The following is an 18,011-nucleotide window of genomic DNA, read 5'->3' as shown; positions in this document are numbered from 1 at the left end:
AAGTTTCACATGAATCCACCAATTTCAGTGCTTTAAGTCTCAGTTAGGCCAGTTTTTTTTATTATCTCCTATTAACAGTATTTTTCAAACATTTTCTGTACACAAACATTAAAGTAGCTTGAAAATAGACTATTATTTTCATGTAATGCCTTGCTCCCCTCCTCAGACATGAGTTTACGGTCTCCCTGACATCAATTCCTGTCATTTTTCTCATGAGAAATTCTCAGGTGTTAAGTATCTTTCCTATCATGCAACTAGGCATGATTCCAATTAGTCCTGAATGGAAGACAAAATGACAGTTTAATAAGCTTCAATTTGCCAGTGCTTTGAACGTGTGATGATATCATCATTTTGCCAATCATTTCTTGCACTTTGGCTCCGACCTCTCTGTCACAAAAAATTACCTCAAATGTATAAATAAAGACATCAAGGATGTCTCTCAGAGAACGGACTGAGTCAGAAATCCAAAAACGACTTTTCCAAGACATCAAGAAAGAAGAGTTATTCATGCAGTGTTTCCTCAAAGATAATTTCTGCCAACATTCTTAGTAATTTTTTTGAGGCAGAGGTGAAAAGGACAAGGAGGAGCAATACGCTAAAAATAACTGAAGGCAATTTTTCCTTATGTCAATGGGAATGACATTCAGGATGTGGAATAACAATTTATCTCTGGGGTATTTTATGTAAAGAGAAGAATTCATCTGAAAACTTCTCATCCGGACCAAAGTCAGTCTAGAATTGAGCTATAACTGCATCAACATAAATTGTCTTTGAGGATTCTAAAAGAAACACGGTTTCTAATTATTCCTTGTATTTCTAGACAGTCTCTGGGTTTGAATTTACTAAACTGCCTTGACCTCACTTCTAAAAGGTTTGGACTAGCTGTTGTCACGCAATAAGGATCATTACACGGGTTCCCTTAGGGGAAAAATTGGGAAACTGAAGTCTTTGAGATTTAAAAATTCATTCCATAAAGTGAAGGGATCGTATGTGACATTCCAAACTGGTGTGTGACTATGATAGGTGTTCGCCTATAATAGGCCATTGACACCAAAGCTCATTTCACCAGTGCCAACTGCAGATTCCTGCTAATTTTTATCGAGATTGGTAGGTTCATTGACGTAAAAGCTTCCTACATTCTTCCTCTAGACACATCTTCTCATTTCAGTAATAATGCAAAAGCCAAAAGTGAACCCATTTCAAAAACGTATTTATTTTTCCAGTCTCCAAATTCTGAAATTTGTGGGAAGGAATTCTCTTCCAAATAAAATATTAAGAACTGCCTATCTCTTCGGAGTTAAATGTGTCTCAGAAGAGAGACACACAGCCATGGCTTGTGGCGTCGGAGAAAGTTTGAAACCGTTGCTCAATCTTGATTTGGATTTAAACGGTCTGAGGTATGGGTATCAGTACGTTAAATCTAGCCATGAGTTGACAATCCAACATCGAAAATATAGTGGAATTTATGCAGAATAAATGAAACTCAGAGACGACGGACTCACACACAAGTAGGCATATGGGGCACGGGACTCTGCCACACGAGTCTCAGCTACACTAACTTACCTACTAAGTTACACAGGCACAACGTCCTGCGTCCACACACTTGTAACCTTGGGCATTCTACTTATGCTTTCTGAAACTTGTCTCCTTGATAAAATGGACTAACATACATTCATCTTTGGACCCAGGCAAGAAGGTCCAAACAGAGCTCCCAAATAGGAAGTTTAATCCTCACGGGGGGTTGGAAGGGTTCAAAGAGATGGTGCATTGCGAAGGACCTAGCAGAGAGCCTGGTGCACGCAAAGCACGCAATAAACATTTGCTGCTGCTGCTGCCGCCGCCGCTGTTAAGCACAAACAAGCACAGGAATTCAGTGCTGTTCAGGGAGGTACTGCTTACTAAAGCTGGAACTCACGCAGCAGGATTCAATTATGACTTTGCAGCAACGGCAAGTATGGCAACTCACGGAAAGAAATGCAAATGGTGAGGAGCCTCTCAGCTAGGGGAGCAGGGTACCAGCGTCTCTCTCACGCTAGGCAAGGGCTCACGTATAACCCTGTGCCTTTTTTGCCATGTCCAAGTCTCTCCCCAAATCTAAAAGCTCTCTTGCAAGAGGCTGGGGGATCGAGAACGAGTACTGAATTAAGATTAAGGAGCCCTGCTTTGCTAGTTCTGTGACCTTGGGCAAGGTAGTGGCCTTGAACCCTAGGTTCTTCATCTGTAAACTGAGAATAATTGGATGTGGTCATCTCTTTACTCAGTCTGGCTATGCTGCTGCTGGATACGTAGATACCTGCACAGGTGCACGTCCGGCACAACGTCCTGTGTCCACACACTTGTCCCTCGCCATCTCCCCGGTTTTCACCACTGTACCCCCTATTTTAAATATCTCCAGCATTTAGTTATTACTTCTTCCAGAACAACTTTAATCTATCTAAAAAATCTATGAAGTAGAGTGAGAACAAAAGACGGATTTTTAAAGCAATCATTTAATTGACACAAAGTTGTTGATTCAAAGGGAATACTTCATGCCATTATTTGGAAGGTTTGTCTTTAAAAGGAATATGCTTTATCTAAAAGTGGACCACATGCCATGGAATGTGGTTTCCATGGTAACTGCCACATTTAAAAAATATGCACAGGACTAAAGATACACTGTATAATACTTCTACAAATGGATCATTCCTAGAGAAATCAATTTCCTTGTCTTAGCCTGTTATTGTTTTTTCAACGTAATGTAATTTTCTCCACGACGAGGACCAAGTTGAATTATTTATAATAGTTTAATTATAGGAATATACGCTATTTGTGTGCCTATAAGATGAAAATAATTACAGAATTCTAGAATTATAATGGAAAACGAAGGCTAGTGATCTACAAAAAATGTAAACTTTACTTTGAAAGGTCATCTTCCTATATTTTCTCCTAATTAAGTACCTAAGAAATAGTATTCTTATACATAGTAATACATATAACATATAAATAAAACATTATTAAATTCATATGTAATACTATTAGACAAAACACCATTGGCTACTGATAAAACAGGATCTTTGCATCAATATATCTGTGTCAAAATATGAAATGAACTTTGATCCTCCTTGGAAATTTCTGTGTAACCTGTGCTTTTGGTATCAGAAAAACAGTATTTCCTGCACAGGCTTTTCAAAATGGCTCAGTTAGGAAAACCTCTGTTTATATTCTAAATGTATGCAGTAAGTTTTTGATCCGTCTTAAATGCAGCTCTTCGATAATACCATAAAGCTTCATCTAAAGAAAATAAATTGAAACCTGAAATGTGTGGTTTTACCACAAGTCCACTGAAAAAGTCTTACTTTCTTTTCACAGAATAATAAATTATTAAAAACATCTTCGCACCAACCCTTCTTATGTCTGACATTACACATTATGTGCATTGCAGCAAACCCCACCTAATACTGAAAGCACGCTTAAGTCCATGCCTCTTTCCCTCTACTCCAAATAACTTAGTGTATCGGGGGTAAGTATCAAAGCACGGTGTGCACACAGCTGGAACACCAGGCATCCACTCTGATGTGACTGTGGGTGTCACCAGGGACAGGAAGGGAACAAAAAAGCAGGGTTACATTGACCGCAACAGCCTCATTACCCTAGGGGGAAAATATTTACATAGTTTGTTTTTTCCACATGATCTGTCCAGTTGACCCAAAGAAATGAAAATATTTACTACCTCAAAACCAAGTAAATGATCTTAGTGAATAAAAGACGATGAAATGCCATTTTGGTCATGGAGGGAGAAAGGGAACTGTTTTAGTATAGGTACAAATACCCTATGCTCCTGAACCAAATTACCACTTGCTTTTATTTCTTATAGTTTTCCATAGTATAAATTCAGAGGACAAGAGAATCAGCTGGAAGAAGGAGAGCAACAGATTTCGAAATGAACAGCTGGGCATTAGCTTTTAAACTACCTCTAATCTCAGCCATGTTTCTCTAAAGATGCTTTGCAAGGGCTACAGGATCAGTCACATAATGAAAGTACTAGACTTTGCTAGTCTCGCGATTTAAAATATCCTTTCAGGGGCGCCTGGGTGGCGCAGTCGGTTGGGCGTCCGACTTCAGCCAGGTCACGATCTCGCGGTCCGAGAGTTCGAGCCCCGCGTCGGGCTCTGGGCTGATGGCTCGGAGCCTGGAGCCTGTTTCCGATTCTGTGTCTCCCTCTCTCTCTGCCCCTCCCCCGTTCATGCTCTGTCTCTCTCTGTCGCAAAAATAAATAAACGTTGAAAAAAAATATATCCTTTCATTTGATTCATATGTACAAAATTGGATCTCCTGAAGCACGTGTGTTTTTTGATATTGAGCATGATGGTATTCACCATTTTATTTGATCAAAATGAAACGTGGGCGCGTTAAAATATAACCTGCTCATTACATTTTGTGAAAGTACTTAAAGACTCCAAGATGTTCCCGCCACATTTCATTTCCAAATGTTTTAATACATAGAGATGTCAACAGTTCTATTGGTCAGTATCCTTCAGGCTAAGTCCTCTGTCATACATTTCTCTCAGAATTGGGAGCTAGAAAAAAAGTGAACTGGTATGATTTCTTTCACAGATCATCAGAATGACACAATTCATCATGTTCCCCTCTTCACTGTGGCTTCTAGGTGTGCTCAGAGCTAAAACTGGTACGTCACTAAAGCATTTTTAAAAGTAGTATAGGTTTCCTGATGGAGTGAATATCGTTTATTGCTTAATTACTATTTTCAGTTATATTTTAGCTGTTTAAATGTTTTTTTTATTACAGAATGCCGCCTCACATCCCTTTTGAAAGTGGTTGACATATAAAAAAATTAAAATCAATGTTTCCAATGGAAAAATGCTACCCGAAAAAAGCCCAAAGACCATGTACAGGTTTAGCTATAATGTTTAGAATGTACATATTGCTCAATTCATCCATAAGTAACCTGAGAAGAATCTTAGAACAGCCAATATTTAGTCCACCATACACAGGCACACACCCAGTTTTAGAAATGAACATTTTTAATCTGGGCCCGGATTACCAAATTCATGGAAAAGAAAGTGATGTCATTGAGATATAATTTTAAAAATTACAATTGTCTTACCACAAACATCTTTTCTGGAGATCTTTTTTTTAAGTAGAAGAGGGAAAGAAGAAGATTTCTGAAAACCCTACATTTTACTATTAGCCATAGGACAGCCTCTTACTGTGAATCAATATGGCAAAACCAAGATGTTCTGTCCATTTATTATGCAAAACTCGTTCATAATAGCATCATGATTCTCAGGTTAGGAAATCAAGAAAGGCATCAAGATCCCAAAGTTAGGAAAGATTCCATCTCCTATATGCAAATTTTAAGTTTCATGTATTTTTGGATCTCGTGACAACCGTCTCCCAAGTCAGCTCTATTAATTTGCCTTCTACTGACGGTGGTTCACAGTGGCTGCTGTGGTCACCCTGAGTCTTCCAGGGGCCCGTACCTCAACACGTGACATAGACAGCTGCCCTATGATGGGAACCCCACCTTTGGGGCGGATCTCAAAGGTCCTCTACAATATTCATACACACCACTCACTCTGGCAACAAACATAAAAGATCAAGCGATCTCCAAGTGGTTCAGGGTCCTAAGAGAACAACTAAAAAGTCAGGGAGCCTACGTTCTGTTTTTCTTATAATTCAAAGGAATAAACTGAGAAATTCTCTCACTACACTGCAGTTCAAAAGCAAAATCACATGCAGAACCACCATGCTAGAAGAGGTTCTCCTAAGATGATCATAACAAAACTATGAATTTTCTTTATGTGAAAAAAACATGATGAAGTCAATCAAATCATCCTCCAAATTAATTTCAATAAGAGGGATCTGGCAAAGGAGAAATATCTGACACTGAGGCTGCGACTTTCTATATGTCTTGGTACCTACTGATCTGGATGCTTTTTCTTAAACATTGTAACCTCAGGTAGACACCAAGCTGACCATCTTCTACGAAGGTGATAAAATTTAATGTGCTTTTTAGCAAATGTAAGTATCACCACATAAAATATCCTACCATTGGAAGTCAAGGTATTATGACAAAGATATAATATATGCATAGAATACTTATCCAAATACACCAAATAAAATGAAAGAAATGGTTACTTATCTTTAGTTGCATTGCCATACCTTATGATTTCTCTAGAAAACAGAAATTCCTTGGGTATAAAGTAACCTGTAATAATTATATAGCATATTCACCACAAGGGAGTTCCTGTCTGATACATGATTTACCTCACGGTAGGTAACTATACTTTATGATCATGGTTTTCTTATCAGTACATAATACATAATATATATGGAAGAAGCCCAAAGTAGACTTTTACTATATTGTCTGAATTCACAAATCTGATAGGAGAAAAAGCAGCAAGCAAAGCTAGAGTATCCAAAATTGGTACTTCCCTGGTCCTTTTTTGGTTAAGTATTTCAAACAGTCCTTTTTACAAAATGGCCTCCATTGCTAAACGGGAGTAGCCAAACGTGAACTGAAAATCAAATCTCTCTGGACCTAAAATGAAAAATGATCCAATCCAATATTTAAGGTACATAATACATGTGTCAAGCCACAAAACAGTGATTTGGAAAAGAAGATCTTCTATTTTTTAAAAATATATGTCCACTTTGTTTTTCTGAAATTTGTGAATGGAATTCAGGACTTAAAAGGCTTCACACATCACATTATTTAAGTCACAATCATGAAAAGATTTATTTGGAAAATTTAGAACTTACCTGATGGAAACCCTGAATTAATACCCTCAGTGAATAACCAAAATAAATACAAATTATTAGCATTTTGGTACACACGATAAGGTTTTCAAAAATACAACTCATTGGCAAATTAAAAAAAAAAAAACATTCTCTAAAAACAATCAATCAAGTTTGGCTTCCACAGAAAATCATTTTCATTCAGACCAAGAATGCATTTAGCCTAAGTTTCCATTGCTTTACTAGGCGTTCCTATGACAGCAATTCCAATTGTTCCAAGAAAGACAAAATAGGAGAAACACAATCCTGCGCTTCAGCATTTGAAGAGGTCATATGGTCCTCATACTGATTATTTCAATTAGCAGAAATTCAATTAAGAACCTTATTGTACTCTCCCTGTGGCTTAATTATACGTAATAATTCTAAAATTTCCCTTTTGTTATTGGGTGAACCGCACCCTATATATGGCAGATACGACATATGTAATATCACAAAGATTTCCTCTAAATTTGGCCTCCACTACTGTCGGCTTTCCACAACAGCACCAAAACAGTGGGAGTTATATAAATTAAGGTATTTTATTGTATCACGGACGCAATTCGACTATGCAAACAGACCCTACACAGACTCAGAACCCAAATACTTTATCATTGAAGACAATGCTGAGGCTTAGCATCATCTTTGAAGGAGAATGTTAAGTTGGAAAATAGTCTTAGTAAATTATATGGCTAACAATCGGAAGATCAGCTTATATTTTATAAAGGCTCTGATGAGGTTGGTGGCAAAAATATAACCCACATTGACTTAGCAGGAACCACCTGACTCTTCGGGTACCATGGCTACTACAATGACTACCTTTTTAGTTAGCAAATCCCCCATAAAACAAATTGAAAATAGTTCTCCTTTAAGCGTATATTAGTGACCAAAAAAATCTGTGCTGAGTATACTTTTGGGCCCCAGTCATTCTCTGAAGGTAAAAGACAACTCAAGGTCAAATGAAAAATAACCAAGAACTCCTATTCTTTGCCTTACCGCCTCCCGCCCTCCACCCAAGAAATAAACATCTTACTTAATCAGCAGTTTTATAGTTTAGAGGATTAAAAAATTGTTTAAACACATGTCATAAAAAATAGAAGGCTTATTTCATTGTTTAAAAATTATATCATTTGGGGAGAAAGGATATTGAGGAAGAAGCTTGTATGTGATATGAATAATATGGTTAAGATTTCAATGGGAAAAGAGGTATTTATTAGACCTAGTCGATGATATGGTTTTATTAGAAAAGAAAATTATCTTTTTTTGTTATCAGTTGCTCTTCAGTTTTTCTTTAATAAAATTTCACACCAATCTCAGGAGGATACACGAAAGGCCTTTGATTATATATACCCCAAAGAACGTATTGTACCACAAAGATGCCCACACCCAATAAGATTTTTTTTTCATCTGAAATTTATAAAGATAATTTTCCATGCTGACAGTGCACATTTCATCCGTAAGTTTGAAGAGTCAAATGCTACCACAGCTGGGGGTTATTCTGCCAAATGGTTTCCAACAGGGACTACAGAGGTGGAGGCTGGGGGGCATGTGCATGTCGGAAAAAGCGACAGACCTGATGGGAAATAGCCCTTCTCTGGAGTCATTTTTACCAATTGCCATCTGAGTGATCTAATCAAATATAGAGTCTAATGAAAAAAAAAAGCAACACCAGGAAGGAAAAGCAAATATTAAAACAGCTGCTTGATTACCTACAGAGATTAAAACAAAAAGCAAGGAGTAAGGCTGATATATTTCATAGGGATTTGCAGAGGCTGAGGGGAGGGGTAAGGGGCAGATACCTTAAAAAAAATCCATCATGAAAGGAACTGAGACAAGATTATAAAAAAGGGGCCAAGTTATAGCGCGCCATGGGATTTTTAATCTGGCTACCTGTGGTTTCTGTAGTTAAAGCCTTATTCATCCTCAAAACGGGGGGAGGGGGGGAGAAGAAAACAAAAAAATCACATTTATATGTCAGTTTTGCAAATGATCAAACAGCGTGCACCAACAAGAATAATAAGAAAACACTAAACGCTGATGACTTTTTAAAAATAGATAGCCGTTTTATCAAATATTATTGATAATTACCTGTGAATCTCGTTTCTTGAACTCTTGAATTTGATTTTCGTGCTCCATATTGGCAGCGCGAAGCTGTTTTTCCAGGTTTTCAATTTCCCGTTCATGGTCTCGGACTAGGCTATCCTTCTCTGCGTTATGCTGCTGTAATAGGTGCGTCTTCTCCTGTTCATGCTCCAGCTTCAGCTCTACTATCTGATTGGACAATGAGGAGGACAGTTCATCAACAGAACATCCTTGTCGTCATGACAACTCATGGACAGCTTAATTTTTCTCTAATTTGTCCAAGTTGAAAATTTTATTTTTGCGTCATTATTACCTCACCCTTGAAATACTCTCGTCTGGGGGGAGGGGGTGATTTTATCCAAACCTCCTAATATTCAAGCCAGTTGGGCATATTCAGGAAATCGTTCTGCAATCTGTTGACATAAATGCCTGAACACTGAAAAAAATTATGTCGAATGCCACGTATTTCCTACCCAAGAATTCGGGTATTACTGATCAGCAATGGTTATAAATGGTTAATAGTCAGTACGCGTTGCTGTTTGCTTAAATATATACACGTAAAAAGCAGCAATTAAATCGGTCAGTTTTCTTTATGATTTTCAAATAAAGGATCGAAGCTAAATACGCATCTGGATTATTGTATATACAGTTGTCTTTTTAAAAAAATAAAATGATAAATTTCAAAGCTCTATTATCTCGTTGTCAGCTACGGTATACCAACATAAACAGATGTTATGTGTTCCAGAAGGGCACCTGCTGTGCTGCAGGCTTGCGCCATGATTTCATAAAGAGCATTCTATTCTCAGGATCCTTTCCCAGTCCACTCCACACTGGAGACTGTGACCTTGGCCAGTCTTAGCCTCTCCCTGCTAGACTGAATGGCAGCCCGAGACCAAGGGCCTGGTTGCCGCAGCTTTGATACTAATCCTCCCAGACTGTGCACAATGGCACCCTACCTGGCCTGCAAACTATAGCCAGCCAGGCTGTCTTTGAAGCAGGTGATGAATAGGGGACTGCAGGAAGCCAGCTTCCCCAGTGAACTCCAGGCCACACAGCTGCTAAGAACAGTCACTTGGATTTTTCTTCAGTTTTGGTGGATTTCAGGGGAAAAAACTGCTGTTATCTAGAATATGTTGTGTTATTTTCGGCGTGAGAATCCATCTTCAAAAAAGCTAACAGTAGGAGCCTGCTCCAAATCGATCTTGTTTCTTGTGTCGTGCAATGAATCACCAGCCTACCTTATCTTAAAGCGATAGCATTCATTTCTCCAGGCGTACATGCTACGCTAAATTTCAGAACTTCTTTTCTTTTGAGATTTGAAATTCTCATCCTCTAATTGCAAATTAAGAATCAAAACACGAACTGAATGTGCTTACACACAGGTTTCAACATGCTTCCTTACTGTGATTTTTCTTGGAGTTGGAAAATGAGCACGAAATTTCTGGCCACTCATAAATGTACTATACTATTTAGAAGAAAGAAAAGGATACTTGCTCTTCATATCCACTTATCAGAACAAAATAATGTATAAAATAATATAGAAATATTTATTTTGCATCTGAGAACAAAGACGCGTTCTAGTGAATTTGTGCCTACTTAAAATGTAGGGATCTTTCTTCCATATTATTCTACTGTTGGCAACATATAGAAAAAATAACATAAACAGCGTCTGCTTATCTACCAAGTAATAAAGCTTTCTTATTTAAAATTAATGTGCATGCTTTACTCTGTGATTCACCCAACTATGATGTTAATCGCAAAAAAAGAATTCAACGTTTTATTGATATTACTGCATTATTTCAGGCATCTGAGTTTATGAATTATTGAGTTAGAATATTTTTAGTTCTTGGACACATTATTATTTCTACTCAGTGTTACACTAGCAAGCATTATTATAATAAATTTATAAGTTTTAATTAAAATCATTTAAGTATATAACACACTGAAAGAAGTGGATGGAGGTAGAAAGTTCTAGTGAGATCTGATTCTCCAAAGTCTCAGGAACATTGAGAGAATGGATAGGATTTAAAATTGATGGAAAACCAATTATTTTATACACTCAAGGAAAAAGCAACCAGTTGACCTGTAATTAGGGCAGAAGAAGTACAGAAGAACTTCTTTCCCCCAAGAAAAAACACACCACACGATCAGGAGTCACTATGAGATAGATTGTGAGTAATGGCGCTGCCTCACTCTAGGCTCTAAGTAAGGTACTTTCATAGTAACTTTCTCCGAGTTATTTGAAGAGCTCTTGTAGACTGATCAATGGCCTGCCCATGTTCAGATTTCAGTTTATTCATTTTTAAAAATCAGGAACAAATGAAATAGAGATAGTAGAATTTCGAGCCTAAAGCCAGATGTTCATAAATTAGTAGTACTTTGTTATTTTGTCAGGACCCATTGCTCAGTGACGCTAGTGAATGAATGAATAAATCTCAGGTTGCGAGAGCCTTTTAAAGTGAAATAGCAGAGGCCTGTCTGCTCACGCCAACACTACCTGGCCAACCTCTAGGTGTTATGAGCCCTTTCTGGTCTTTGCCCAGGATTCCTCACTGTTAGTACCTTCCGGCAGACGTCTTCTCCTCATAAATAGCAGAGTCCAGAAGAAAAACCCTAATGCTCTGGAAACAACCTAACGATGATATTCATAACCACAAAGGCCATCATCAAAGTGGACCTGTGTTTAAATTGAAGATTTCACTGGTCCCTAGCCCCTTCCACGCAAGTAAACGTTAACAGAGTTTTTTGGCTTTTCCAGTTCCGTCTTTCACTTGTGGGCGTATCTCAAAAGCAAACATGAAGTACAGTACTTTATCTTGGACTAATAGATACTTCTGGTTGACCAACAATAATGTCTAACGGAGTTAATGGTGACCAGGAGGTTGTAAATCGCAGAGAATGTGGAGGATGTAAAAGTACACAGCATCCACAAAGACGAATGTTCAGTGACAACGAGGTCTCTGTGTCGAAGTGGTCCAGAACCCATAATCTATCCTACAGGGGCAAATAGGATGCACCATCACCCAGGAACGTGCTCAAATAAGGCCAGCTACAGAGCTCCCTGTAATAAAGGAAGGAAAGCTTTAAGTTCCCTAATCCGAAAGCACGGGGCTATGGGCCAGGTATCTACACTGGATAGGTATACCCGCCCTACATGTACAAAAGCAGATGGCGGGGAGCCTGGGTGACACAGTCGGATAAGTGTCTGACTCTTGATTTGGGCTCAGGTCATGAGCTCACGGTTCGTGGGATCAAGCCCCTCATCAGGCTCCGTACTGACAGCACAGGGCCTGCTTGGGATTCTCTCTCTCCCTCTCTTTCTGTCCCTCGCCGGCTCATGTGCACATGCTCGCTTGCTCGCTCTCTCTCTCTTTCAAAACAAATAAACTTAAGAAAAAAGGCAGCTTGACATGTCTTCCGGGGGAGTAAAGTGAATAGCCCTCAAGTGCAAGCTTCTGGTAGCATCTGGTAGTGCCCTTAGGTGCTGGGCTTGATGCCTTGGTGGTTGGGGTTCAAGTGAGAAAATGGCTTTATAGCCTAGACACTATTAGGTTGACAACAACTATCATTTTTGTAGGTCAAAATAGGAGATGATGCTCCATCCACTAGGCTACCCCCCAACACAGACTACACATGAAGTTCAAGAGTGAAGTTTTAACGTTCTGAAGTCCCTGAAAGCACAGCCATCCATCATAGACTAAATCATCGTGCAGTCTGGTGCCGGCATCCCCATTCTAAGTGAGGCTTCACGTACATGTCCAAGAGCAGAAGTACATTCCAGGCTCTGAGAAAGACCAAGATGGAACCACCAAATACGCAAGTCTCTGGGGGCCCCGGAATGTATATTTTAAGTCCTGGTAACTGCTTTCCAGTGAAATCAGTGCTGGCAAATGTGTCCTGAACATATTTTAAAAATCTCATAAAGAAAATGACAATGGGGACAGAAGAAGTCATTACTTCTCAGTACACAACCCACAGAAGACCAACATGTCCCAGTAACACACCTCAACGTCAGAAATTCCAAAACCAGAAGCATAATTATAGAAGTGATAGAATACATCCAACATATTTTTTAAAGGGGCTGGTGGTACAGAATACTAACTAAAATAACCTTAAACATAACCAAATTACAAAATCTATATTCTGAAGCCTTGGTATAAGAATGGGTTAAAGCTGGGGCGCCTGGGTGGCGCAGTCGGTTAAGCGTCCGACTTCAGCCAGGTCACGATCTCGCGGTCCGTGAGTTCGAGCCCCGCGTCAGGCTCTGGGCTGATGGCTCAGAGCCTGGAGCCTGTTTCCGATTCTGTGTCTCCCTCTCTCTCTGCCCCTCCCCCGTTCATGCTCTGTCTCTCTCTGTACCAAAAATAAATAAACGTTGAAAAAAAATTTTTTTTAAAAAGAATGGGTTAAAGCTACAGGAAGTAGAAAAAAGAGGTCCTCTGCATGCTCTGGCTGGGAAAGGAGGAAGGGGAGGAGTCTCCAGTTGGGAGCCCTCGGGATAGACGCGTCTTACAACTCAGTGGTGACTGCTCTCATTTCAAGTGAACAGAAGTATGAAAGTTGAAGTTTGGACACGGGTGAAGCCTACCAAGGTAATACAATGTCCATCTTAATCCACAAGACTTCCCTGTAACACCCTGACAGTCAGTCACTCAGCTGCTGATGGGATGCTTTTGGCAAGAAGGGAACAAGTGGCTTCCGGGGCGACCAGTGCCTCATGGCGAACACACCTGGCATCACAACTTCTGGGGAAAGACTGCTGAAAAATTGTGAAAGGAACAAAACAAATGTAAAACATAATAGGACATTCACTGGCAACAACCAAACAAGGAAAGAAGGTTATCACCTTGGCCATCCATGGCAAAGGGTGGTAGTCAAGGAAAGAAAGAGAGGTTCTACTATTCTGTTCCTTCCCCAGAGGCAGAAATGCTGAGCAAAGTACTGCTGAGGAACATCTTCTAAGGTAAGGGTAAGGGCATAACTGCATCAGTGGAAATGGCTGCTGGAAAGAGATGGATGAGAAAGTGAACAATTGTGGCTGATTCTGATCGAAGCACAGGCTTCAGAGTTCTCATAAGAAAAGAAAAGAAAAGAAAAGAAAAGAAAAGAAAAGAAAAGAAAAGCCGGTCCAATACAGAAAGCAAATCTTGGGGGAAGACATTAGCAAAATGTTAAAAGACACGGCAGGTATCAGTTTCTCTAACAGAGTGTGTCACTGCCCTCACCTAAGTTCCCCTCCTCGACCTTATCCTAATCTCAAGCTGTAGAAAGTAAATACAACAGAATACCTTTGCCCTCAAACTGAAACCTGGAGGAAGACAGACAGGCTGAAAAAAAAAAAGGCAGAAATCGAGTCAGAGAGAATTCACGTGTATAAACCAAAATGAATAGATTCGGAGAGTGCTGCCCACTTAAAGCCCAAGTGAGATGAAAGGAAAAAGTGTCTAGACAGCTATAAAAATATTACACCAACTAAAAAACAAACTAAAAGTTGGGGGAGGGGCACCTGGGTGGCTCAGTCGGTTAAGCATCTGACTTCAGCTCAGGTCATGATCTCCCAGTTGGTGGATGCAAGCCCCACATCGGGCTCTGTGCTGACAGTTCAGAGCCTGGAGCCTGCTTCGGATTCTCTCTCTCCCTCTCTCTCTGCCCTTCCTGTGCTTGTGCTCTGTCTCTCTCTCTCTCTCTCTCAAAAATAAATATTAAAAAATAATAATAAATAAAAACGTTTTTTAAAAGAGGTGGGGAAGGAGAAGGAAGAAAGGCAGGCAGGCCCATCATTCTCAAGGGAAGGAAACACACCCTCAAAATCAGGAGCAAGTGGAGTGACAGGGGACCTAGTAGGAGCACAACAGCGACAGAAGAAGAACCCATAGACGAGAAGATAAAACAACAGAATTAACCAAGGACCAAAATAACCCAATCACAAAGTTAATTGTAAATTCTCCATTAGAAACAACAATCAACTGAATAAACGTGGCTGAAAATCAAATCACTGACATTGACAAAAGACTTGAGAGAATGAAGGAGAGAAGAGAATGTGGAGAGCAAATAGCAAGAAAACCCATGTACACACAGATATATCAGAAAATTTCCCTGTGGGGCGCCTGGGTGGCTCAGTTGGTTGAGCGGCCAACTTCAGCTCAGGTCATGATCTCGTGGTCTGTGAGTTTGAGCCCCGCATCGGGCTCTGTGCTGACAGCTCAGAGCCTGGAGCCTGCTTCGGATTCGGTGTCTCCCTCTCTCTCTGCCCCTCCCCTGCTCATGCTCTGTCTCTCTCTCTCTCTGTCAAAAATAAATAAACATTAAAAAAAATTTTTTTTAAAAAAAAGAAAATTTCCCTGTAATGAATAAAGGAAGAGTTGAGTGTGTGTAACAAAGAAACACACTGTATGCCACAAAAAGCCTTTTTTTTTTTTCCAATTGAGGAAAATAACAGCTCAAGAATACTACAACTAAACTTGAAACTATGGAACCCAAACCACTCTAGGAAAAAAAAAACAAAAACGTGAGGATGAAATCCAGGCAACCAAGAGACGACCAGGGCAGCTCAGGGCCAAAATATAGTGGAACCATATGTACAAAGCTTCAGGGAAAAAAGGTCCACCAGAGCATGTAATGCCCAGCCCAAACTAAGGGAACATAGAGTGATTTTCAAGCATGCAAAAATGCAGCGAATACAACAATTATATGCCCTTCTTGGAAAAAACAACTCCGTGATGAAATCTCAGCGCTCAACAGATGAATCACAGTGAAGGAAACTGCTATGGAGGGGGGGTGCTGGATGTCCCCGTGGTGAGCACAAAAATGGTTTCAATAAAAACCGAACTCCATGTAATGATGTTATGATCCTTGTGCTTATAGAACAGAATACAAATGCTATAACCCTCCACGATGTGTAAATGACATGATAATTTGACGAAATAGAGTGGGAGGGGACTGGGTGGAAGAAGGGTTGAGCATGTCAATTTTTTTTTTTTTATTGTAGTGAGGAAACTAATGCTCTCAAAGTCGAACCATAAAATTCAAAATGACTCAAACCTCCATGTATTTTTTTATCTTTATTTCTTAACGTTCTAAGAAATCACCTGTTGTCATATGGTAAAGAAACATTTTTCTACACTTCAGAAATTCCTTAAGTTTTTCCCTGTTTCTTTACTTCAACTGATTTCACATGAGATTATTCTAATATAAGTAGAATATACCGTATAGTCTCATTTCTTTTTTTTATTTTTATTTATTTACTTATTTTTTTTTTTAACATTTACTTATTTTTGAGCGACAGAAAGAGGCAGAGCATGAGCAGGGGAGGGGGAGAGAGAGAGAGAGATACAGAATCCGAAGCAGGCTCCAGGCTCTGAACTGTCAGCACAGAGCCCGACGCGGGGCTCGAACTCACGGACCGTGAGACCATGACCTGAGCTGAAGTCGGACGCTCAAGAGACTGAGCCACCCAGGCACCCCAGCATAGTCTCATTTCTTAAAAAATGTTTTTGTCTTTGTATCTACAAATCCTTCTATTTATCCATCTCTCAGAAATTTCTGGAATTATACCACATTAACAGGAGTCACTCCAGAATAAGACTCCAGGGGAATTTCTGCTTCCTCCACTGTGTGCTATATGTACCATGTCAGCTGGCAACAGCTCCCCTTGGGGAGATATTTACTTGGCATTGTAAGAACCCTTATCAAGGGTCCGTGAACTATGAACTTAGATCTGGAAACTGGATGAAGGACCATGATTTTCCGCTCAAGTGGAGAATTGTCTAAAGTTCACTCACCAGCTCTTGACTTTTTCTTGATGTTGTGCAAGTAGTACTCTCGGTCTCTGTCTCTCTTACCCCCCGGGACAACTGCTGTAGGCACCATCTCTGTTTACATATCCCTGCCCGACTAGACACCTTGATTGCCTCTCCAGCCTTGGCGCCCATTAGAGGAATCGCTTCTACCTTCCGTCTGACGTTCAAGTGCCCCACCTCCAGCTGGCGTCTGCCATTTTGGAACCCTACCACCCTCTTGGAAGCAGGCAGCCCAGTTCCATGGCAGCATCTCCCGCGACAGGTGCCAGCACGTGGAGGAAGCCACCGCGTAGCTGCTCAACAGTATCAGTGCCCCCACCGTCAGTGCATTCCTCAACACCTCAGTGAAGGCAGTATCTTCTAGGCCCTCCTGCGGAGTAGGTTATCTGGTCTAAAGTAGCAGTATCATTCGAATATTCTCATTTTCCTGAGACTTTCTGAACTCTTCCTCAGTACTACGCTATGGCAGTTCTGGATCCCCCCAGCCTGGTTCAGCTTGAGTAAAGTCGCAGGGAAGACCAATGCCTCGTAAAACCAACTACTGAAATGTGCTACCTTTTTAAAAAGAGAGACGAAGGTCCGTTCAACAACTGTGAGTAATTACATACATATAGGGTTAATGGTTCAAGGGGTACTTTGAAGAGGTGGCCATTTAAAGAAAAAAAACAAGGATTTTCCAGGGACTAAGAGTACACTTATCATGATGAGCCCCGAGCAATGGGAAGAATGGTTGAATCACTATATTGTACACCTGAAACTAATAATACACTGTATGCTAACTAACTGGAATTCAAATAAGAACTTTAAAAAAGAAAAGATAAGCCTAAGGACATATACAATCTGCTCTGAGCCTTTGGAGTCAGAGTGAAAATTCAGCACAAGTTGGCACAGAAAATGCCTCACGGACAACATCTTCGCAGAAACAGGCACCAACACCACCAACAACAAAAAGCACAAAGTCATCCGTGTGTCAAGAGCAGAAAGTAGAACCTGTCACCTGCGGGTGGCCGTGGGGCTCCAGGACTAGATGTCCACTACGACCGAAGAAGCCATCAACGGAATCTGTCAACGGTTCCGTGTAGTTATGCAAGTTAGTGTTGCTGTGCTAACTGCTATTCGGGATGGAACGAGGGCCCGCCAGCACGTGCAGCTGCTTCCCCTCTTGCTCTCTACTGAGGCATCAGTAGCAGGGACAAGAGCGAGCGGACATTCCTAGAGCTCAGGATACCTAAGGGCTGAAGGCCGCAAGCGCGCCAGCAGCGCGCCAGCAGCCACGGAGGAAAGGTGGGAAAATGCTGCAAGTATCGGAAGCCAGCGCTCTTCTCTGCAGCCTTCTTTCCCACCGAACACTGCAAA

At 40.3% G+C, this 18,011-nt stretch overlaps 1 protein-coding gene across 7 annotated transcripts in view; it reads right to left on the bottom strand.

Annotated features, from left to right (window-relative positions):
* CEP112 (centrosomal protein 112) overlaps positions 1-18,011 on the bottom strand; it is a 427,630-nt gene that overhangs the window by 213,491 nt on the left and 196,128 nt on the right. For all 7 annotated transcript variants that reach the window (XR_006297953.1, XM_043585075.1, XM_043585077.1 and 4 more), the window contains one exon: positions 8,863-9,045. Coding sequence is in view for 6 of the 7 variants with exons in the window: in XM_043585075.1 (XP_043441010.1) it covers positions 8,863-9,045 (183 nt within the window). In the remaining variant the exon portion in view is untranslated. The remainder of the gene's footprint in view (positions 1-8,862; positions 9,046-18,011) is intronic.

This window comes from Prionailurus bengalensis, chromosome E1, assembly GCF_016509475.1.
Source record: "Prionailurus bengalensis isolate Pbe53 chromosome E1, Fcat_Pben_1.1_paternal_pri, whole genome shotgun sequence".
Classification (NCBI taxonomy): domain Eukaryota; kingdom Metazoa; phylum Chordata; class Mammalia; order Carnivora; family Felidae; genus Prionailurus; species Prionailurus bengalensis.
This window is presented reverse-complemented; position numbering and strand designations above follow the sequence as displayed.